This window comes from Acinonyx jubatus, chromosome C1 (genome assembly GCF_027475565.1).
Source record: "Acinonyx jubatus isolate Ajub_Pintada_27869175 chromosome C1, VMU_Ajub_asm_v1.0, whole genome shotgun sequence".
Taxonomy (NCBI): Eukaryota; Metazoa; Chordata; class Mammalia; order Carnivora; family Felidae; genus Acinonyx; species Acinonyx jubatus.
Window position 1 is genome coordinate 63,755,002 of NC_069381.1, and position 24,272 is coordinate 63,779,273.

The window sequence follows — 24,272 nt, forward strand, 5'->3', positions numbered from 1 at the left end:
TTTATTTTTCTTTTTGCTGTTACTAAAATATTGATGATTATTAATTAGACAAACAAATGGAGGCTTGATTGTACATGAAAAAGGTGTAATACCAAAATGCTCTCGAGTAAAACAACACATATGTGAATTTTTTCTGTATTGCGAATCTTATATGAAAATGACTAAAATATTTCAGTAAACTAAGATCTTTGAAGAAGATATAAATGCTTCAAACCTCCTCCGCTTTGAAGAACTCCACAGATCTTTTTTACTCAGTAAAATCAATTTGCTTCCCACAAGTGTGATTCTGGTTTTACACTTATACACTATAAGGTTTTATGTATTCTAAGAATGATGCAGAACCAATGAGTGTAAATAACTTTTAGAGCATTGAGATATTACAAGAAAGGAAAAGCCAAATCCATTTGAGAAAATTGGGGCATTTTATGACTTTTGAGAAATTATAAAATAATTGTACCTGAATCTTACAAATTTTTATTAGTACTAGCCTAAAAAAGGAGTGGAAGAGGTACAGATACCCACATGGTATTACATTCAAATAAAGAAAATTTCCCTTCTGGTGATGCAGACTTTTATTTACAATTAGCCTTCTTGGCACAGATATGAATCTCTCTTATGTTAACATAATTATTAAATCTAAGAGTTAGATGGATTCTAATATTTATAAGTATTGGATATAAATAAATAGAACAAGATTAAGCTCACTCTGGTTTCAGAGAGAAGAAAGTAAAATTAATTTGTTAGGTAGCTTCATTAATCAAACTCATAATAAATTAAAGCTATTCTCTCTCAGTTGTGCTAATCATGTGTTTGTCCTGTCTGCTGTTTGCTTCCATGAGTTGACAAATTTTTTTTCTTGAAGGTGCCATAACTTTCTTAGCATATTTGATTTTTTTTAATTCAGTGGGATTTTTAATCTCTTAGTTTGATGGTTTGTGAGATAAAGCGTGGAAATATAGTTTATGAATGGTAACATTCATGCTTCAGGGATCAAATTAGCTTAAATTTGATGGGGTTGTTCATATAATTTTTACTTCAAGCCAATCCATGATGTGCACATAGGTTAATAGGCCAAAAACAGCTATTTAGAACCAAAATTTTGCAAAGTAATGAATTTAATTTAGGAGTAGTTCATAATATTAAAATTAATAGGATAAGATTTAGAGTTTCTTAGAAAGGGAGTGGTTAAAAATGTAAACAAATTCCTATCCTAAGGTTCATAAAGCAATAAAAAAGTGAAAGCCATACATTAGTTGGTATGGGTGCTAAGAAATGATTCTCATTAGTTGATCTTAGAATTCTGCATTTAAAAAAAATTTTTTAACGTTTATTTTTTTAGAGAGAGACAGACAGACAGAGTGTGAGCAGAGGAGGAGCAAATAGAGAGGGAGACACAGAATCTGAAGCAGGTTCCAGGCTCTGAGCTATTAGCACAGAGCCCGACGCGGTGCTCAAACTCACAAACTGCGAGATCATGACCTGGGCTGAAGTCGGATGCTTAACCGACTGAGCCACTCAGGCGCCCCTGCACTTTAAAATTTTTAAAGAGAAAATAAGCCCCGGACAGGCAAGTCTACCCACTCAGAACCCCTCTTATAAAAAACAAAACACCTGTCCTTTTTTACTTAACATTATTTGCACAAATTAATCACTAAGTAATTATGTATTAAATGACTTCTAATCCTTGCCAAAACTTGACATATTGAATTAGTAGGGAGAATATCAACTCACTTTTCTATTGAATTTTTATTTTCAATATTGCTTAATAAATTATAATTATTTTCAGTGAATATTACCGAAACAGTTCATTACTTATTAGACGTTGACCTTTAAAAACATTTTGTCTACCATCAATAACTTATGCTTAAGTACTTGAAAATATTTCATTTTGATAATCATCAAGAAGTAATAAATCAAAATCAGACTGTGCTGATTGCTATGTGCTTTATTTAGAAATTTGTTCAGACTTTAGATTCCAGTCAGTCTAGGTTGTTTGGAAATATAAATTAAAATAATCTAATGTGATTGGAAATAAAATCTGAGGTATATATTTTATAATTATTTTAGTACTTAAGCTTCTAAAAAATAAATGATGATTACCAATGATTAGTATTGAGTAAGGTTGCAAAATGTTAATTATCTCATACTAATGTATCACGCAATCAAAATTATCATGAGCTCTATGAAGTTGTTCTAAGGACCTATTCCATCCACTCTGCATATTCATCGCATAAAACTTCTTTGGAATTTAAAGGAGATGAAGCAAGGAGACACAGGAACAGAGTTAAACAAATTTTTAAATAAGTTGTGTCAATATTGATGTGCCTTTGGTTTGAAAAATAATTGTTACATTTCACTAAATGTCGCTCCTTGTTGGCACTGAACACATTTCTGTTATTTTGATCATTGTCTCTTGTATCTCTTAGGTTTTTCTTTGATTAGAGAGGGAAAAAAGATGAGATTTTCACATAGAAGACCAAGAAATGATTTCTTTTAAATGCATTGTCCAATTTTCTAAATTAGTTATTTACTAAAATAGGTGAAGGAAAAGGTGTCTTTTTCATCTAATAAAGTTGATCATAATTCTGTGCTTTCCTTGGCTAAGTCTGTACTTGCTCTGCGTTTAGAGGTTAACGCTGAGAATGGCACAGGTGTAAAGTTGCCCACCCTGCTACTATGATCTAGATTCTGCATCTCAAGGTGGAGTTAGTTGTACAAAAAGGAGTTTCTTATTGTACCAGAAGGTGACAATGTTGCCTGTTTTAAATGGTAGGTGGTCCAGGAAGTGGAAAGGGTACTCAAAGTTTGAAAATCGCAGAACGTTATGGATTCCAATACATTTCGGTGGGAGAATTACTGAGAAAGAAGATCCACAGTACCAGCAGCAATAGGAAATGGAGTCTTATTGCCAAAATAATTACAACTGGAGAATTGGCCCCACAGGTATTGCTGTGTAATTTGTTTCTATTCTGCGAAGATTTTTGTACCAGCTGTGAGTGCAAGTTTAACTAACTGTGGTTTTTTATATTTTTGTATTTACAAAAGGAAACAACAATTACAGAGATAAAACAGAAATTGATGCAAATACCTGATGAAGAGGGCATTGTTATCGATGGATTTCCAAGAGATGTTGCCCAGGCTCTATCTTTTGAGGACCAAGTAAGAATGTCTTTTTATATTTTAAATGACCTACTTTTGTATAAAATTTTGAGGTTAAAAAAAAAAAGATTTCTTGGAAGATATGCTGTTATTCTGAGTGAATTCTGGTCTTCAGACAGGCAAGTACCCAGTATGGGTTGGCAGAAGGTCATTTCCTTGGCAGTCATGCCTAAAAATTGGAGACAGTCTCTGCCAAAAAAGAAGAGATATAAACTAATAATAGAATTCGTTATTTTTATTAAAAAATGCAAATCTCTCTAAATTTTATTTCAAAATACTTTTTCTAAGATCTTTTAAAATCTTTAATTACTTAAAACAAGTTTGTTCCATACTGCCCAGCAAAAATAAAACATCACCCTATATCTACATTGTTACTAAATAAGGAAGCCCTCTTCCCTGGGGTGTAAAATACTAAACCACGTACCTATTACAAGGTAGGGTTCAGTTTGCCCAAATTTACACAAATTTCAGTAGACTATGCATGCTCAAAACCTAATACATATATCTTTAAGGGAAATAAATCACTTAAAATACTTTGTATATATACTCTTTGAAAAGCCAAGGTGACTGATTTTTCATATAAAAATTTTAATTACAAAAATAACATGTGGTCATCAAAATGTTAAGTCCTGGTGTACAAAGTAAACATCCAGGGGGGTGGGAGGGAAGGGAGGTGGGTGATGGGTATTGAGGAGGGCACCTTTTGGGATGAGCACTGGGTGTTGTATGGAAACCAATCTGACAATAAATTTCATATATTGAAAAAAAAAAAGTAAACGTCCATTGGGGTGCCTGGGTGGCTCAGTCGGTTAAGCATCCGACTTCGGCTCAGGTCATGATCTCACAGTTAGTGGGTTCGAGCCCCGCGTCGCACTCTGTGCTGACAGCTCAGAGCCTGGAGCCTGCTTCAGATTCTGTGTCTCCCTCTCTCTCTGCCCCTCCCTGGCTCCCACTCTGTCTCTCTCTCTCAAAAATAAATAAACATGAAAAAATTTTTTAAAAAAAGTAAACGTCCATTAATACCCTACTTCCATTCCACTGCCCTTCTCTCCTGAGAAATAGAAATACTATAAAGCTTGTTATATATCCATCTAGGCCATATTCTGTATGTTAAACACACACACACCCATGTGTGCATGGTCATATAGATATGCATTTAAAATTTTTCATAGCTATTTCCAAATGGTCCTCCAAAAAGTTTTTTCTAAGTTATAGTCCCATCAATATTGAGTGAGAGTAAATTTCTCCAGACCCTTTCCAACTGGATACAATTCATATTTAAGATTTTTGCCAACCTGATAAGTAAGAAACAGTAGTCTTTCAGCTTTTAAATGTACATTTCTTAAGTTACTACTAAAGTATATTTTCAGATATTCTACTGACCATTTGTATTTCTTGTGTGAATCACCTGCTTTCCTTTGCCTATTTTGTGTCTGAACTTGTTTATCTTTTCTTACTTATTTAAATAGGTTTTTAACATATTACAGATATTATATCAGAGGATACAAAGTCAAATAAGATGTAAATTTATGTATTATATAAAAGAAGTATGGATTTAGGCAGTTCAAGGCCAGAAGACAGCTTCATAAAGCCTCTCTTTGAATATTCAGGTTGACTGTTTGGGGACATCTGTTGTGCTGGAGTGTCTTTCTCCCCTCTTCAGGCTTTCCTCTCCCCACAGTAGTCCAGGACCTCTGATGCTTTCTCAGTTTAAGGGCTTGGTCTAATTGCTCCATCCCTGACAAGAGAAAAACTAGAAAAATCAATTTTTTCATTGTTGCTGTTGTGTCACCTGATGTTGCTGTTGAAAATGGGTGCTATGGCAGCCGTTCTGCATGATCTTGGCTATTGGTGGAAGCATGATAGCCAGGCAGGCATTCCCACTCAAAGCCACTCAAACTATGTATTGAATGACATGCGTTTGGCAGCCACAAGCAGAAAAAGCTTCTTGATTTTTTTCTCTCTATTGCCTTTCAAATATACTGTGAATCTCTCTGTTCTCCCTTGAATAATAACCAGGCAGACCTCAGAGCTCTCCTGGTCACTTTAAAATATTAACAGATAGTGTTGCTTTCTGGTATTAAAAAGCCCAGACCACAATTACATCTCAGTAAAGCTGGAAAAAAATTTTTAATAAAAAAACCAGTCCAATATAAAATAAAAATTTCAGTTTTTTATTCAGTTTAACATATATCTGCTTGGGCCTGATTCAGCCTCAGAAACCCAAAGTGATGTCTCAGACTCCTGAAATTCTTCCCATTGTGGCTTATGGTGGGGCCGGTAGTGGGCAAGGGGCGAGAAATACATAACTCTCCAGCAACTCTCTGGATACCTGATCTATCTCCACCTTCTCTTATACAGCCTCAGGTGATGGGCCAAGCATCACAATACTGGTTGGGGACGCCTGTTAGGAAGTTCTATAGGACAGTCTGGTATCTCTCTGTAGAATATGCAGTCACTTGCATTTACTGTTCTCAACCATACATTTGAGGCTGAAAAAGTCCAATTTAACATCTTTCTTAGGTTGGCATTGTAATAGTCTAGAGGATCTTGACCTCTATAAGCAGAACAGTTGTGCTGAGGTTGATGCCCCCATGACTGAGCTGCCAGAGTTCAGAGGGTGCAGAGGCAAAGCTTAAGGTGTTTATGTAAAGCAAACTGTTAGGGTCAGCCCTGATTATTCCATGTCCCATGTAGGCTTGAGCTCTTGTGGTATCTTTTTTTTTCTGGTATCATTTCTGACACCAAACGTGTGCAGATTTTCCATACCAGTTCTCCAGACCTCAATACCAACGAGATACCTGATAATTGAATTCAACTCTGATGCTAAATATCCAAGCTAGTATGGACCCTAGAGGTTAAGTGCTCAGTCCCATGAGACTGCCTGCACTTCAGAGGTCAGACACAAGGTCCAAGGGCCACCTGTACTTCTGTCCGATCACCTACAAATTCTGGGGTTCCCACAACACCCTTGTCAGTTTTGATGCCAACTCAGGAAAATGCTTTACATACATGTAGGGGATTATTATAAAGGTACAACTCAGGAACAGCCAAATGGAAGAGATGTGTAGGTCATGGTGTGGGGTTGTGAATGTAGAACTTCCATGTTCTATCTGGGTGCATCACCCCCCACCCAGCACTTCAACATGTTCACCAACTCAAAAGCTCCCCAAAGTTTATTATTGAAGAATTTTTTTAACCCTGTCTTTAACCTCCTTCCTGGAGATCAAGGAGTGGTGTTGAAAGTTCCCACCTTCTAATATCATTTTGATCTCTCTGCCAACAAATCCCATCCTGACACTATTTTGGGCCCTGCCCAGAATCACTTTATTAGCTTAGATTCAGGTATGGTCAGAAGCTGTTCGTTATGAACAACAAAAGATGCTACTAGCACTTTGCTACTAGGTAATTCTGAAGGTTTTAGAAGCTCTGTGCCAGGAATTAGGGACAAAGACTAAATATATATTTTCATTATACCACAACTCTTCAAATTTTTTCTTTAACCAGCTATTTTTTGTGTGTGCATGTGGACATGTATACACAGGTGTGCAGAAGTTTCCCCCAAGACTTCCTCACAGGTCCAGGGTATAGGAAGACATGGATTTCCAATTTCAGCCATATACTAGCAATGGTCTTACCATTGTAAAAAAACAAACAAACAAATTAAAAAAAAAACTAACACTTAAGTGGCATATAGGACAAAGAAGTGTATTTTTTCTCCTAGGGAATGGTGTCGATGTGAACAGTCCAGATTGACTGGGCAGCTTTTCTTCTTGAGGTCATTTAGGGACCATGGTTCCTTCCAAGTTGTTGTTCTGCTATCTCCTGGGACACTGTCATCATTCGTATGGTCGAAGCAGGGTTGTCACCACATATGGCTTCCAACTGGCATGTGAAGGGAAGAGAATATGAAGGTCTGAAGGTCTGAAGTCCCAGATCTGGATAGTGGCATCTACCATTTCTGCTCACATAGCATTGTTAAGAATTTCGTTAGGCATGTTGTAATTGCAAGGCAGGCTGGGAAATATAATCCAGCTGGTCAGCCAGGTGCCTGGCTACAGTTTTATTCCTATGGAACATTGGAGAACTAACTAGCAGGTTCTGCCACAGTTTGCCTCTCTGGCCATTCAAATGTTGGCATGCTCTTTTCTTCCTACACATAGAATGTACTCACTAGCTCCCCAAGGAAAATAACCAGGGTCCCACCATCTAGATCAAAAGTCAAGAATCTCTAGTTGATGTACAGTTCTCTCCATTAAGTCCAGATTAGACTCTTCAGCCACTTACAGACTAAACATCAAGTTGTCTTCCCTCCCTGCCACCAATAAAGAGTGGAAGAACAAGACCAGGAGAAGTGAAATAAAGGCTCCTATTCAGAAAAGGGAATTTTGGCAGTGTATATGGTAGTCACTGAATCATAGCATATAACAAATCCTTTCCTGGGTTAGCCCATTTTCAACTCCTGGTTCTCTCTTCTCTTCTGAAGCTGCTGGCTTCTGAAAAATTCTTCTTGTCCATTAAGCAGTGTGGCTATATGACAGTGACGTATTGAGACTGTGCCCTCCTTGGGTGCTATTCTTTTTTTTTTTCCTTCTTTTTTTTAAATTTACATCCAAATTAGTTAGCATATAGTGCAACAATGATTTCAGGAGTAGATTCCTTAGTGCCCCTTACCCATTTACCCCACCCCCCTCCCAAAACCCCTCCAGTAACCCTGTTTGTCTCCATATTTATGAGTCTCTTCTGTTTTGTCCCCCTCCCTGTTTTTATATTATTTTTGTTTCCCTTCCCTTATGTTCATCTGTTTTGTCTCTTAAAGTCCTCATATGAGTGAAGTCATATGATTTTTGTCTTTCTCTGACTGACTAATTTCACTTAGCATAATATCCTCCAATTCCATCCATGTAGTTGCAAATGGCAAGATTTCATTCTTTTTGATTGCCAAGTAATACTCCATTGTGTGTGTGTGTGTGTGTGTGTGTGTGTGTGTGTGTGTGTGTGTGTATACCACATCTTCTTTATCCATTCATCCATCTATGGACATTTGGGCTCTTTCCATACTTTGGCTATTGTTGATAGTGCTGCTATAAACATGGGGGTGCATGTGTCCCTTCAAAACAGCACACCTGTATCCCATGGATAAATGCCTAGAAGTGCCATTGCTGGGTTGTAGGGTAGTTCTGTTTTTAGTTTTTTGAGGAACCTCCATACTGTTTTCCAGAGTGGCTGCACCAGCTTGCATTCCCACCAACAATGCAAAAGGGATCCTCTTTCTCCGCATCCTCGCCAACATCTGTTGTTGCCTGAGTTGTTCATGTTAGCCATTCTGACAGGTGTCAGGTGGTATCTCATTGTGGTTTTGATTTGTAGTTCTCTGATGATGAGTGATGTTGAGCATTTTTCATGTGTCAGTTGGCCATCTGGATGTCTTCTTTGCAGAAGTGTCTATTCATGTCTTTTGCCCATTTCTTCACTGGATTATTTGTTTTTTGGGTGTTGAGTTTGAGAAGTTCTTTCTAGATTTTGGATACTAACCCTTTATCTGATATGTCGTTTGCAAATATCTTCCCCCATTCTGTCAGTTGCCTTTTAGTTTTGCTGATTATTTCCTTCGCAGTGCAGAAGCTTTTTATTTTGATGAGGTCCCAGTAGTTCATTTTTGCTTTTGTTTCCCTTGCCTCTGGAGATGTGTTGAGTAAGAGGTTGCTGTGGCCAAGGTCAAAGAGGTTTCTGCCTGCTTTCTCCTCGAGGATTTTGATGGCTTCCTGTCTTACATTGAGGTCTTTCATCCATTTTGAGTTTACTTTTGTGTATGGTGTACGAAAGTGGTCCAGTTTTCCCAGTACCACTTGCTGAAGAGACTGTCTTTATTCAATTGGATATTCTTTCCTGCTTTGTCAAAGATTAGTTGGCCAAACGTTTGTGGGTCCATTCCTGGGTTCTCTATTCTGTTCCATTGATCTGAGTGTCTGTTCTTGTGCCAGTACCATACTGTCTTGATGATTACAGCTTTGTAGTATAGCTTAAAGTCTGGGATTGTGATCCTCTTGTTTGGTTTTCTTTTTCAAAATCACATTGGCTATTCGGGGTCTTTTCTGGTTCCATACAAATTTTAGGATTATTTGTTCTAACTCTGTGAAGAATGCTGGTGTTACTTTGATAGGGATTGCATTGAATATGTAGATTGCTTTGGGTAGTATCAACATTTTAACAATATTTGTTCTTCCTATCCAGGAGCATGGAATCTTTTTCCATTTTTTTGCATCTTCTTCAATTTCTTTCATAAGCTTTCTATAGTTTTCAGCATATAGATTTTTCACCTCTTTGGTTAGATTTATTCCTAGGTATTTTATGTTTCTTTGTGCAACTGTAAATGGCATCGATTCCTTGATTTCTCTTTCTGTCGCTTCATTGTTGGTGTATAGGAATGCAAGCGATTTCTGTGCATTGATTTTATATCCTGCAACTTTGCTGAATTCATGGATCAATTCTAGCAGTTCTTTGGTAGAATCTTTTGGGTTTTCCATATAGAGTATCATGTCATCTGCGAAGAGTGAAAGTTTGACCTCCTCCTGGCCGATTTGGATGCCTTTTATTTCTTTGTTTTGTCTGATTGCAGGGGCTAAGGCTTCCAATACTATGTTGAATAACAGTGGCGAGAGTGGACACCTCTGTCTTGTTTCTGACCTTAGGGGGAAAGCTGTCAGTTTTTCCCCATTGAGGATGATATTAGCGTTGGGTCGTTCATATATGGATTTTATGTTCTTGAGGTATGCTCCTTCTATCCCTACTTTCTTGAGGGTTTTTATCAAGAAAGGATGCTGTATTTTGTCAAATGCTTTCTCTGCATCTTTTGAGAGGATCATATGGTTCTTGTCCTTTCTTTTATTGATGTGATGAATCACATTAATTTTTTTGCAGATATTGAACCAGCCCTGCGTCCTAGGCATAAATCCCACTTGGTCGTGTGAATAATTTTTTTAATGTATTGTTGGATCCAGTTGGCTAATATCTTGTTGAGGATTTTTGCATCCATGTTCATCAGGGAAATTGGTCTGTAGTTCTCCTTTTTAGTGGGGTCTCTGTCTGGTTTTGGAATCAAGGTAATGCTGGCTTCATAGAAAGAGTTTGGAAGTTTTCCTTCCATTTCTATTTTTTCGAATACCTTCAAGAGAATAGGTGTTAACTCTTCCTTAAATGTTTGGTAGAATTCCCCTGGAAAGCCATCTGGCCCAGGACTCTTGTTTTTTGGCAGATTTTTGATTACTAATTTGATTTCCTTACTGGTTATGGGTCTGTTCAAATTTTCTATTTCTTCCTGTTTCGGTTTTGGTAGTGTATATGTTTCTAAGAATTTGTTCATTTCTTCCAGATTGCCCATTGTATTGTCATACAGTTGCTCATAATATTCTCTTATTATTGTTTTTATTTCTGCTGTATTGGTTGTGATCTCTCCTCTTCATTCTTGATTTTATTTATTTGGGTCCTTTCCTTTTTCTTTCTGATCAAACTGGCTAGTAGTTTATCAATTTTGTTAATTCTTTGAAAAACCAGCTTCTGGTTTCATTGATCTGTTCTACTGGTTTTTTTGGTTTCGATATCATTAATTTCTGCTCTAATCTTTATTATTTCCTGTCTTCTGCTGGTTTGGGGTTTTATTTGTTGTTCTTTTCCCAGCTCCTTAAGGCGTAAGGTTGGGTTGTGTATCTGAGATCTTTCTTCCTTCTTTAGGAAGGTCTGGATTGCTATATACTTTCCTCTTATGACCGCTTTTGCTGTGTGCCAGAGGTTTTGGGTTGTGGTGTTATCATTTTCATTGACTTCCATATACTTTTAATTTCCTCTTTAACTGCTTGGTTAGCCCATTCATTCTTTAGTAGGATGTTCTTCAGTCTCCAAGTATTTGTTACCTTTCCAAACTTTTTCTTGTGGTTGATTTCGAGTTTCATAGCGTTGTGGTCTGAAAATATGCATGGTATGATCTCAATCTTTTTGTACTTACTTAGGGCTGATTTGTGTCCCAGTATATGTTCTATTCTGGAGAAAGTTCCATGTGCACTGGAGAAGAATGTAAATTCTGCTGCTTTAGGATGAAATGTTCTGAATATATCTGTTAAGTCCATCTGGTCCAGTGTGTCATTCAAAGCCATTGTTTCCTTGTTGATTTTTTGATTAGGTGATCTGTCCATGGCTGTGAGTGGGATGTTGAAGTCTCCTACTATTATGGCATTACTATCGATGAGTTTCTTTATATTTGTGATTAATTGATGTATATATTTGGGTGCTCGCACATTTGGTGCATAAATGTTTACAATTGTTAGGTCTTCTTGGTGGATAGACTCCTTGATTATGATATAATGCCCTTCTTCATCTCTTGATACAGTCTTTATTTTAAAGTCTAGATTGTCTGATATAAGTGTGGCTACTCCGGCTTTCTTTTGTTGACCATTAGCATTATAGATGTTTCTCCATCCCCTTATTTTCAATCCGAAGGTGTCTTTAGGTTTAAAGTGAGTCTCTTGTAAACAGCATATAAATGGGTCTTGTTTTCTTATCCATTCTGTTACCCTATGTCTTTTGATTGGAGCATTGAGTCCACTGACATTTAGAGTGAGTACTGAAAGATATGAATTTATTGCCATTATGTTGCTTGTAGAGTTGGAGTTTCTGTTGGTGTTCTCTGGTCCTTTCTAATCTTTGTTGCTTTTGGTATTTATATATATATATTTTTTTTTTTCATCTTTTCTCCCCTCAGAAAGTCCCCCTTAAAATTTCTTGCAGGGCTGGTTTAGTGGTCACAAACTCCTTTAATTTTTGTTTATCTGGGAAACTTTTTATATCTACTTCTATTTTGAATGACAGCCTTGCTGGAGAAAGAATTCTTGGCTGTATATTTTTCTGGTTCAGCACACTGAATATATCCTGCTACTCCTGTCTGGCCTGCCAAGTTTCTGTGGATAGGTCTGCTACAAACCTGATCTGTCTTCCCTTGTAGGTTAGGAATTTTTTTTCCCTTGTCGCTTTCATGATTCTCTCCTTGACTGAGTATTTTGTGAATTTGACTATGATATGCCTTATTGATGGTCAGTTTTTATTGAATCTAATGGGGGTCCTCTGTGCTTCCTGGATTTTGATGTCTGTGTCTTTCCCCAGGTTAGGAAAGTTTTCTGCTATGATTTGCTCACATAACCCTTCTACCCCTGTTTCTCTCTCTTCCTCTTCTGGGACCCCTATGATTCTGATGTTGTTCCTTTTTAATGAGTCACTGATATCTCTAATTCTTAAATTGTGCTCTTTTGCCTTAATCTCCCTCTTTTTTTCTGCTTCATTATTCTCTATAAGCTTGTCCTCTGTATTGCTAATTCTTTGTTCTGCCTCATCCATCCTTGCCGCCACTGCATCCATCCGTGATTGCAGCTCAGTTATGGCATTTTTAATTTCATTGTGGCTATTTTTTACTGCAGAAAGGGATTCTAATCTATTTTCGACTCCAGCTAGTATTCTTATTATTGTGATTCTAAATTCTGGTTCAGACATCTTGTTTGTATCTGTGTTGGTTAAATCCCTGGCTGTCGTTTCTTCGTGCCCTTTCTTTTGGGGTGAATTCCTTCATTTTGCCATTTTGAAGGGAGAAAAGTAATTAATGAGGTAGAAAAATTGAAATTAAAAAAATTAAAATTAAAAATTACACACACACACACACACACACACAAAAATCGAATAGATGATGCTAGATCCTCGGTGTGTTTTGGTCTGGGTGTTGAAAGTGGTTTGACAGATTAGAGAAAAAAAGGGGGGGGAAGAAAAAAGAAAAAGGAAATCATTTGAGAATTTGAAAAAATGAATACACTGAAGTAGACTAAAATGAGATGATGGGCAAAAATAGAATTTTAAAAAATATACACAAAAGTAAAAAATATAGTAGAAAAAAATTAAAGAAAAATATTTTTAATAAAAATTAAAAATAAGTATGATTTTTTTCTTTTTCTGTATTTAAGAAAAAAGGAAATGAAAAAGATAAATAAGAAAATAGAAATTGTTTGAAAATTTGAAAAAGTGAATACACTGTAGTAGACTAAAAATGATGGATGTTAAATGGAATTTGAAAAAATTTACATAAAAGCAAAGAATATAGTAATAAAAATTAAAGAAAAATATTTTTAATAGAGATTGAAAGTAAAAATGAAGTTTTTCTCTTTCCGCATTCAATAAACAGAAAAACAAAAAAAGAGAAAAAATAAAAAGAAAGAAAAAAAGGAAATTGTTTGAAAATTTGAAAAGGTGAATACACTGAAGTAGACTAAAATAAAACGATGGAAGTAAAATGGAATTTGAAAAAATTTACACAAAACTAAAAAATATAGTAATAAAAATTAAGAATATTTTTAATAAAAATTGAAAATAAAAATGAATTTTTTCTGTATTCAAGAAAAAGAGAAGTGAAAAAGAAAAAGAAAAAAAAAGAAAATTGAATAGATGAACGTGCTAACAGATTGAAGTAGGGCTGAAATTGCATCGTTTTTTTCCTAGAAGTCAGTCTATGTAGCGCTTTATAGTCCGTAAACCAAGCCGGCGGTGAGACTTGTGCTCTTGGAGAGTGAAGTTGGCCCAGTTGGGCGGGACTCAGTGTAACACCTCCGCTCTCCACTAGATGGCGCTGCTAGCCTACTGGGGTGGATGGTTGCGGGACTCGTAGGTGCGTATACGCATGTGTGGGAGTGGTGAAAATGGCGCCTCTCGCTACCCAGTCTGTTCTTCCGAATCGCGCACCCGTCCTCTGTCTTCAGCTCTTGTCCTCTCCCTGCTTTTTCACTCTCCGTGACCAGGCCCCAGGCAGTACCTCTCTCCCGAGTTTTGTCTCAGATGCGGCTGTTTTCCCCGGCCCCTTACGTGTGAAGGACTGCGGCTTTGACCTGTTCCGCCCCTCTGCGGAGGGTGTCACTGAGCAATGGCTGAATGCCGGCCGCACCCAGGTAAGTTCACAGGACCCTGCTGCTGCCAGTGCCCGGAGACTGCGGCCAGGTGCCAGCCTGCCCCAGAAAAAGTTCGAGAGACAGTGTAGCAGCAGTGTTTCAGGGATTATGGAAAATCGCAACACACATCTGGCACCAGGCTTCACCCTTAACGACCTTGTTCCAGCACCAGCGAATGTGGCCATTTTCTGGGGTCTTCTGGGACCAGGTGGCTTCAACAGTCTCTACCAAAAGTCCTTCCAACAGTGGAACCTCTTTTCCCCATGTGGCCCGAGAACCTCCTGGATCGCATTCTGTTCCTGGGGATTTGCCCTTCCCACCAGAGCACCACCAGTTATCGAGCTGCGGAGTTGCAGCCTTTGCGCTCCCCTTGTTTACAGTCTTAATGGAATTTAAACTCTCTCCTTTCTCCCTTTTTAGTTTAGTCCCTGCGGCTGTTTCCAATTTTCCACTTTCTCTCCAGCTGCTTTTGGGGAGGGGTGCTTTTCCCCATATTCTCCCCTGCCCTAGTCTCCATCCTCTCTCTGCTTGCAAAGGAGGCTCCTTGCCTGCCACCAGCTTCTCTCTCCCCAAGTTCAGCTCTCCGTGCTACATACCTGCTGAATTCTGTGGTTCAGGTTGTGCAGATTGTTGTGTTAATCCTCAGATCAGTTTTCTAGGTGTGTAGGATGGTTTAGTGTTGGTCTGCCTGTATTTCATGGACGCAAGACACACACAAAACTTCCATGCTATTCTGCCATCTTGGCTCCTCCTGGGAGCTATTCTTAATTTGAAAACAAACAAACAAATGAACAAACAAGCTTTTTCTGGCTAGGCTTATGGTTGCTTTGGTAAAACTTTCCTCAAAAGTTTGGTAAGCATCTGCTCTTTTTGCTTCCAGTTAGTTCCATGTGCTGATAACTACACTCAAAGTTCTTTTCTAGGTACAGATATTTTGATGGTAGTTACTTTGAAGCCATATAAAACAATAGGCAGCATCCTTAATTTAGGTTTTGCCTCAGGGGTGTGTCCCCTTTTTTTGGATAGCTGGGGAGGGTGTTAATGGGAGTCCTTTGAGTGACAATAGCCTTGTCTTCTGCTCTTTGTAGGTATAGAAGCAGCTGATTTTTTTGAACCTGGTAAGATCTAAGTTACTAGACACCTTCTTTTCATCCGTTTGCAAACTGGTCAATTCTATCTAGGGTTAATCTATTTCTTGTTGTATGTTGCTAAATGCAATCTGGTGAAATAACAGATTAGTGAGGGGGAAGGAATCAAGATGAGCAAGAATGGGAAGCCTAAGATTTTTCCACCACCAAGAGAACATATAGTGTAGCCAAGATTTTGCTGGATAGCCCAGAGTCCAAGGTGGAAGCCTAAGCAAAGTATTTTTTAAAGGTTGCAGAATTTCATAGTTCATGGGATGAACCTCTGCACTAGATTTGTGTACTGAAGATTTATTACAAATAGTAAAGCTGAAACCAATAACTCAGTGGTGCTGAAACCAATAACTCAGTTGCAAATGGAGGAGGAAAGCCCACACTAAATCTAGTGTTTTATAAATATGACAGTAAATAATATATTCAACTATCTGGCCCCAGCTAATTTTCCAATTTTATGTATCTACTTTTACATTCTAAATGCCAGACTGCTTCCTGTTTCTCACAGTGACCTGCTACTGCTATTTCCTCAGGGCTATTTATATCATCCCCTAACTTGCTTTTTTCACTGTGCATTCTGTTTTTGAGTTCTATCTGTGTTGATAACAAACAGGCTTGGCTCATTCTTGTAAATGCTTCATAATGTTATATTCTATAAATGTATCATATTAGTAGACATTTGGATTTCTTTAAAATTTCTGTCATTACCAACAATACTATGACTAACATCCTTGAACCCATCCTCCTTTGCATGTATCAAAAAGATCTCTCAAGAATATTTATAGAAAAGGATTTTCTAAAGTAGAGGGAGTGTGTGTGTGCGTGTGTGTGTGTGTAGTTTAAAATCTATATTTTAGATTTTTAAAAATATATTAAAAAGTGGTCCCATAAACTTGTGATTACTTTTTTCCCATTCTCCACACCTAACCAATACTTATTTCAAATTTTTTTTTAAATTTTAGGCTACCTGATGGATTAGAAATGTTTTTGTATTGCTCTTTTGATTTGTGTTCTCCTAAATCCCTAATGAACTGAAATGTTTTTAAAATGTGTTTATTGGCTATTTGTATCTCCTTTTTTGAGATTTGCCAAAACATAACCTTGGCACCTTTTTTTCTGATGGATTGTTTGAGTTTTTATTATTGATTTGGACACTCTAGATACCAATACTTTGCTATGTATCTTGATTATATTTTCTTCCATTTATATATTTTTTTAATCATGACTGAGAAGCATATAGAATCATGTCCTATCTTTTGTCCTACTGAGGTTTTAAATTTTAATGTGGTAAATTTATCAGCATTTTTTTTTGGCTTTTACATTTAAGTCTTAAGAAAAGACTTAAGAAAGACAGACTTCCTTGCAGTCTCATAAAAATATTCTATATTTTTCTAGTTATTTTTAATTTTGTTTTGAAGGTTCAGGTGTTAATTGTTGTGCATAGTCTGAAGTGAAGATAGAATTTTATTATAGGTTTTAGGTGGAAATGAAAAATGTATCCAGTGGTCCAAAGATTACTTGTTACCTAGCATGTATTTTCCTCATTGAAATGACTTATTCCTGGGTAGACATGGGTCTGCTCTATGGTTTTCCTACTTATTGCTTTTGTCAGTTTATATTTTTCTGCATCAATATCATAGTTGCAAACAAAAAACTATAAGTTATATCCTGATGCCTGAAGGGCAGTCTGTTCCCCTTCTTCCTTTCTAAGTTGGCTATGCCTATACATATACTCTTACAAATTTTAGAATCAATTTGTCAGGCCCATAAAAATGCTGTTGAGATTTTATTTGAATTTCACTGTAGATTACATATAGGTTAATTTTCAGAGAACTGACATCTTCCCATCCATGAACATTACCCCTCATTTCATTTATTCAGGTCTTCTTTTATGTTGAATCTTCAGTAGGTAACATTGTGGTTTTCCATAGAAAAGTCTTGTACACTTTTTGTTAGTTTTGTTCCTAGTGTGCTGCTATTACAAATAAGCTACTTTTTTCCCCCAAACAATTCTCAGTTGATATTTGTGGAATTTTTGTTTGTGTTAGTGAGTGTGTCTGTCTATCTCTCCTACAGTTAAGCTTCTATTCATGCTGTAAACTTTCCTCCATTCTTTTTATTTCTCGCCTCTACCACCCCTATGATGCCCACACCTGCCCTGCTGATTTAGCACATATCTTTACTATGTTGGGTTCTCTTAAGTGTTTGTTGATTTGAAGTGGAAAATAATTATTAATGTCATGAATTATCCAGAAAAGGAAGGACTCAAGGGACTGCTTCCAAAGTGATCATGAGTTCAGTTTCTCACACCTTCATATAAATCAGTGGAGTTGGTTATAATGCCAACGGAATACAGTGGGTTTTGACTCTCATTCACTATGCTTTTGGCTGAAATATGAACCCTCTAGAGGCCTCAGTGTTTTCCTTTGAAGAATGAGGATAAAAATACCTCACAGGGCTACTGTAAAAATGAAATAAGATCACATATCTATAGTTCTTAGCACAATGTATGGCTCATAGTAACGACTCAACCACAGGAAGTGGTTATTAATTACTGTTAGACATGTTGAGAATAAATACTCCATACATTTATATACAGCAGAAGGGCTCTCACTAGCTCTCCCCTCCTGTGTGTCAGACGTTTTGAAGGTAAAAGGACATTCTGGTTCCTTCTAGGGGCTGTTTTTCAAATTGACTGATGGAGCCCGTAGGGGCCACCTTCAGGTGTTAAAGCAGCCCAGAACAACTCTGCTTTTATTTTATGTTTTGAGGTTCCAGTTAAGACTCTGTTGAAAGAAATTTTTCTTCTGCTAAGAATGGCTGGAACCATGTCAGCAATCTGTCAGCTAGGTTGTGGACATTCACACTGTGGGGCAGAAGCATTTGGAAGCCCACAGGTTAGTAGTGGTGTTCTCGGTATGCATCTTGGTTTTATACAATTCAGCAAGACCAAACTTCCCCAATTCTGTGTACCCTGTTTTGATTTCACCCATTTTTCCTGCCAGTTTCTCCTTCCTTGAGAGTGGTCCCACAGAGCTGCCTCCTTCCGTTTCCTAGCTAGGCTTGTGATTTTCATGTGAGGAATGTTTTGGTTGCCTGTGGTTGCCTTGTTGGGGACCTGTGCACAATTTCCTTGATGATAATGCTGGTTGGTTTTCTTCCAAGTATAATAAAGATATGTATGTGTTTTATGCTTCTGTGACCCAAATGTCTGAAAGATCCGTTCACTTTCTGTTGTATTTATTGATACCATTTGATGTTCAGCTAGCCTGATGTTTCCATTGCTCCTATACTTTTGATTATGTTTTTGGTACAAGCAAAGTATATTGTCTCTAGAAACTTACATTTGAATATGCATATTGTATAATTGATTTTTATTATGCTATCACTTTACTTCCCAACACTAGCCATTGTTATTCCACTTTACAGATAAGGAAGCAGAAGCTCTGACAAGTTAAGTAACTTGCCTGAGGCCACCAGCAGGTGCACAGAGCTAGGATTTCAAAGGAGGGGTTACAGATATTCTAAACCACTAGCTTTCTTTAACCTTGAGGTCACAAACTCAAGCTGACTGGGCATCAGACAACTTTTTAAATGTGTACTAAATTCTAAAATTAGGAGATTTCATGATAAAAATCCCGTTTCTGCCTTGTCTTGCAACCTTAGTGATTTAGCAGCTCCCAGTTCACGTCTCTCCACCTGGGTAGTGCTGCTGTCATTAGACAGCACGGGTGATATCCATTTCATGGCTGTCCCTCACTCCCACTCTTGTTATCACTCTCACTCTTGTTATCACCAGCCTGGGCCTTACAAGGCACTGGAGTCCATACCCTGCAGTGCTACTTGTCTCAACTGTGTCTGATTTTAATTATTGTTTTATCACACACACACACACACACACACAACCTCACAAATATATGTAGACCCTATGTAGGTGACATGACTGTCTGACATAGTGCAGGCCACACTGTCAGTCTAAATATTAAATACTTGTGAAGCTTAATTTCTTTTACTGGCCAATTAAAAAAATAATTTATTTTTTTATTAATATTTTTTTTATTATTTATTTTTGAGAGAGAGACAGAGCATGAGCAGGCGGGGGGCGGGGGGGTGCAGAGAGAGAGGGAGACACAGAATCCAAAGCAAGCTCCAGGCTCCAGGCTGTCGGCACAGAGCCCGACATGGGGCTCGAACTCACAAACTGTGCGAGAGCATGACCTGAGCCTAAGTCAGAAGCTTAACCAACTGAGCCACCCAAGTGACCCTAAAAAAATAATTTAAACAAAAGATCCCTGCACTCCCGTTCATCATCTCCAGCTATCCTCCTGGAGTGCCCGCAACCCACTAAAGGTGGCATGGACGAGGGATTAAATATTTCTGATTTGTAACACTCAGAGATCATTTGGGAAATAACTTAAGTAATCACTTAACACAAATTCAAACTTGTTTAAATCAGCAGTTTACCATAGTTTGTTTCCTGAGGTGTGTTATTTGTGGTTTTGAGGTATGACGATCTGAGTTGAAGTACTGATATTTAGTCCTAGTGATTAGTAAGCATTTTTACTCATGTTATTGTGGAATGGTCGAATGGGAGAGGTAATGGAGAGAGGACTTTAAAGCCCGCGACCCGAGACACCTTGGCTTTCACCAGAGCTTGGGAGTATTTATTTAAAAAACTTTTTTTTTAATGTTTATTTTTGAGAGACAAGGAGGGAGGGACAAAAAGAGAGGAAGACACAGAATCTGCAGCAGCTCCAGGCCCCACACAGACTGTAAGATCATGACCTGAGCCCAAGTAGGAAATTTAACTGACTGAGCCGCCCAGCTGTCCCGGGAGTATAGATTTTAAAGGAAGTGAGGGACCCAAGATTATCCCTACAATCATGCCACTCTTGCTCATTTGCATTCCCTCAGGCTTCTTGAGTGAGAGACAAAGGACTGGGGAATTGTGCTTCTGAGGGTTGGGCCCGTGAGTGCACACAGACCTTAAGAATTCTACCTGTCATACGTTGTGGGATCAAGGAGGGTGAGGCCTGCTGGGGCGGGTATATACAACTATTTTGAAATGTTTTTCTTTTTCTAGCTGTGATTTCCTCTAGGATCTATCATTTAGCCTCAACTTGGCCGTGTAAAAGGAGTCTAAACATAGAGTTAGGTTCTGAATTTGAATGACTGAGATTGGATATATGAAACATCCTCAGCTAGATAGAGGGCTTGAAAAAAAACACAACAACTTAGAGATAAAAGAAAAGCAATCCTCAGAGGGCTGTCATCCGACTTGCCTAGTGAATTGATTTGACAGACATAATTTGATTTGCTGTTCCTAAGGGGGACAAATTTGATTTGCTCCTAAGGGGGAGTAATTTAATTTTAATTACACAAATTTTTTTCTCAGCATTAGTACTTTTGTGCAAAATATTAAAGGAAATGTGGTTGTTTTCCCCTAGAACTGTTGGCTTAAAAGCTTGCTTCTAATTATTTAATAATTAGGTTTTCAAATGGAGAATATATTACTAGATAACTATTCATTTATTTTTTATTGTGATGAGCTATGACTACAAGACCATTTGAGGTAAAAAGGCTGCTGAGGTTTTTATAACTGTCCTATATAAAGTGAAAAGACAATTTCCAAATTTCATAGAAAGATAAAATCAGAGTCATCTAGTAAACTAGATACTGTTGCTACACAATAAATCATGCAAAATTTATTTATTGGCTTAAAACAACAATAGTTATAATTTCATGTGCTTTCTATGGATCAGGAAATCAAGAACTGCTCAGCTGGCTGGTTTTGACTCAAGACCTCTCTTGACATTGTATTTGTTTTTTTTAATTTTTTTTTCAATGTTTATTTATTTTTGGGAGAGAGACAGAGCATGAACGGGGGAGGGGCAGAGAGAGAGGGAGACACAGAATTGGAAACAGGCTCCAGGCTCTGAGCCATCAGCCCAGAGCCTGATGCGGGGCTCGAACTCCCGGACCGCGAGATCGTGACCTGGCTGAAATCGGACGCTTAACCGACTGCGCCACCTGCGCCACCCAGGCGCCCCCCTTGACATTGTATTTAAATAGTGGTCAGAGTTAGGCTTCTTTACTCTCCTGTCTGATGCTTACTTTGGGAAGTTCTAGAACAGCTGGAGTTTCTCAGGCATCACGTCTTATCTCACTACATGGAGGCCTCAGGGTGGCTGCACTTCACAGCAGCTCAGAGCTCCAAAGGCATGGAACCCGAGAGAGCCAGAAGGAAGCCTGATTGCCTTTGCTAACCCAGCTTCAAAAGCCACACATCATTCCCATTACTTTCTGTTTTTTACAGAAAACAGGAGAAAAGAATAAGAATCCACTATTTTTTTTATAGGGAGAGTGTCACAAAAAACTTGATGTATTTTAAACCACCACACCACAACACTCAGTAAGGAAATACCTTCTCAGTCTTCACTTTGTTCCTATCTGTCTCTTCTCTTCATTTCCTTTCCTCCTAGTCTTCTCAGGCCAGGTGCTCACATCCATCTATGTGAACTTTTAGAGCCCTCCCTTTTCTACCCTCCTTGTCTTTATTCTCTCTATACCCAGTCTGTATTGTATCCTGTGGCCGGATTAATCTTTCTAAAAGACCACTGTCTTAATGCATTCTTTTGGTTGAAAATTCTTTATGCCAGTTATTATCCACAAGCATGTTTCTTCCTATATGGTTTGTATCAGAATGAAGTCCATGCCTTTTTTAAAAATGTGGATTGTTCAGGTCCCTTCATAGAATTACTGAATTAAAATTTCTTGTATGTAGAACCCAAGAATGTGCAAGTTAGCAAGTGAAAAACCTTTATCAAAGCTGATTCTTAAGCACACTAAAGTGCAGACTTCAACTTAGTGTGTAAGTGCACACAGCAGAGGTTCTCAGTCATAGCATGTTGCCATAGTTATGGAGAAAGCAGGCTGTTGCTAATAATACTAAATTACTGAAATTGGAGCACATCCATAGTTATCCCAATAATGTCATCTTCACTCATCTTACCCTTCCTGTCTTGAGCGGGAGAGAAATTCCTCAGAATGGGAGCAATTTCACATAAGATGTATTCTCAGTATTAATGTCATAAGGGTCTTGTGTCTCTGTGCAGATTCCCCAGGCAGTCTGATCTGAGCTGGACTTGGTTGGTCTTACTGCCATCCCTTGAATACACTTCGTCTTTGCCCCATTTCTATTTGACTCTCCTTGATAGTAATTTTTTACAGCTTGGTTAATCTTACCATCTTCTGGACCGTTTCCTTTAGGATCCCAAGCTTTGGAGATTTCTCTTCATTCTCAGCTTGTTCAGCAAAATATGTAACTGCCTTTAGCATTTATATGACACTTAGCATATGGTACCTGAAATTGTTAACTGTTAGTTCATCAGATTGCTGTGTCAGTCAGGTTCCAACAGGAAAGATGTAGCATGCTCAGGTAGGCTAAACAGAAGAGCACTTGATAAAGGAACTACCAAAAAGGTGTACATAGGACCTGTGGAAACTACAAAAGTTAGTTCAATATCACAAGGCTGGTAAAAGTAAGATCTGTTACCCTTCCTCGGCTACAGATTCAAAAAGGGGAAGCAGTTCCTTGAACCCAGAAAAAGAAGCAGATATATGAAGAAAGCTTCCTCACAGGAGCCTTACCTTCAGTGAAGAGAGGTAGCCAGCCTCTGATGACCCCCATAGGATGAGAGCGAAGGGAATAAATATCCAGACTTTCCACTCTTCCCTTTGTTGGATCGTCTGTTGATGCTCACCATAGGCCAGAACCAACTGGAAGCTAGGGGGCAAGGGACCCCATTGATTTGTTCCAGAAGAGCGCAGCCCAAGGCACAGAGTTGGGGAGAGAATGGTGGAAGATGGAGCTCTAGAGGCCTAAGGAAAATATATAGCACAAATACAAATTTGTTAAGGTGGAGAGCCTTGTACCAACTTTTGTCTTCCTCATAGCCCTACGATGCGCTGCATATAGTAATTGTTCAGTAACTATATCCTTGTTCTTTTATGCCAGCATGCATTGGTTTCATTTCTCTGGAATGCTTGATAAGGAGGAGTGACAAAAGGCTTTCCCAATGTTAACATCTTACATTTTTTCCACAGTGATTCACTCATATAAACTACTGTATTTCCTTAATTTCCAGGCCCAATTCCCTTAATGTCTCTAATAGAAAAGGCCAGTTCCTTGAGAAAATGCAGATACAGTTATAATTTGAGTCTCCTAAGTAATTACCAAAAATATAAATTCAAATTAAGCTGGCTGTCATATATTTTGGAAGCCCAAGATGCTATTCTCAGATCCTACCAATTTAGCCTCACTGACTATAAGCACATTACATTCTGTGAAGAGTAAATATGTATACACATGTGCCCCATGTTGTGAGAAAATAATGTCAGAGATGCCGGGTTTCTAAAATGAGTAAACAATGTCATATTTACACTAAAAAGGACCCCTACCTTTTCAGAAAGATTCAGCTGGTATTTCCATTATTTGAGTAGAAACAAACATACTTTATTTTTATGAGAGATGCTTTAAAAAAAATAATGACACAGGTTAAAAATAAAGGACAGAAAAAGATATACCATGAAAATACTAAACATAAGAAAGCTGGAGCTACTTAACTGTTATTAGATAAAGTAGACTACAAGATAGCAAGTATTACCAAAGATAAAGAAGAACATTTCATAGTGATAAAAATGTCAATTCATCAGAATAACATAAAAATTTTTAAATTTTTCTATGAACATTGTATGATGTTCTAAATAACACATTAAGACAGGAAAAATAAAAGACATAAATATAGAAAAGGAAGGAGTAACACTGTTTGTTCTTGTGGATGCCATTATTGTTTAAAAAAAAATCCCAAGGAATCCACAAAATGACTACCCAAGGGGCGCCTGGGTGGGGCAGTCGGTTGGGCGTCCGACTTCAGCCAGGTCACGATCTCGCGGTCCGGGAGTTCGAGCCCCGCGTCAGGCTCTGGGCTGATGGCTCAGA

At 37.9% G+C, this 24,272-nt stretch overlaps 1 protein-coding gene and 1 long non-coding RNA gene across 4 annotated transcripts in view; one reads left to right on the forward strand and one right to left on the reverse strand.

Annotated features, from left to right (window-relative positions):
* AK5 (adenylate kinase 5) overlaps nt 1-24,272 on the forward strand; it is a 257,507-nt gene that overhangs the window by 12,570 nt on the left and 220,665 nt on the right. For all 3 annotated transcript variants that reach the window (XM_027058833.2, XM_027058834.2, XM_027058832.2), the window contains exons 4-5: nt 2,774-2,943; nt 3,046-3,159. In XM_027058833.2, the coding sequence (XP_026914634.1) occupies nt 2,774-2,943; nt 3,046-3,159 (284 nt within the window). The remainder of the gene's footprint in view (nt 1-2,773; nt 2,944-3,045; nt 3,160-24,272) is intronic.
* Nucleotides 2,967-23,068, reverse strand: LOC113599613 (uncharacterized). Its single transcript, XR_008294988.1, has 3 exons — nt 22,922-23,068; nt 14,729-14,895; nt 2,967-3,348 (listed from the first exon to the last, which is right to left on the reverse strand). It is a non-coding gene; the product is annotated as an uncharacterized LOC113599613 (long non-coding RNA).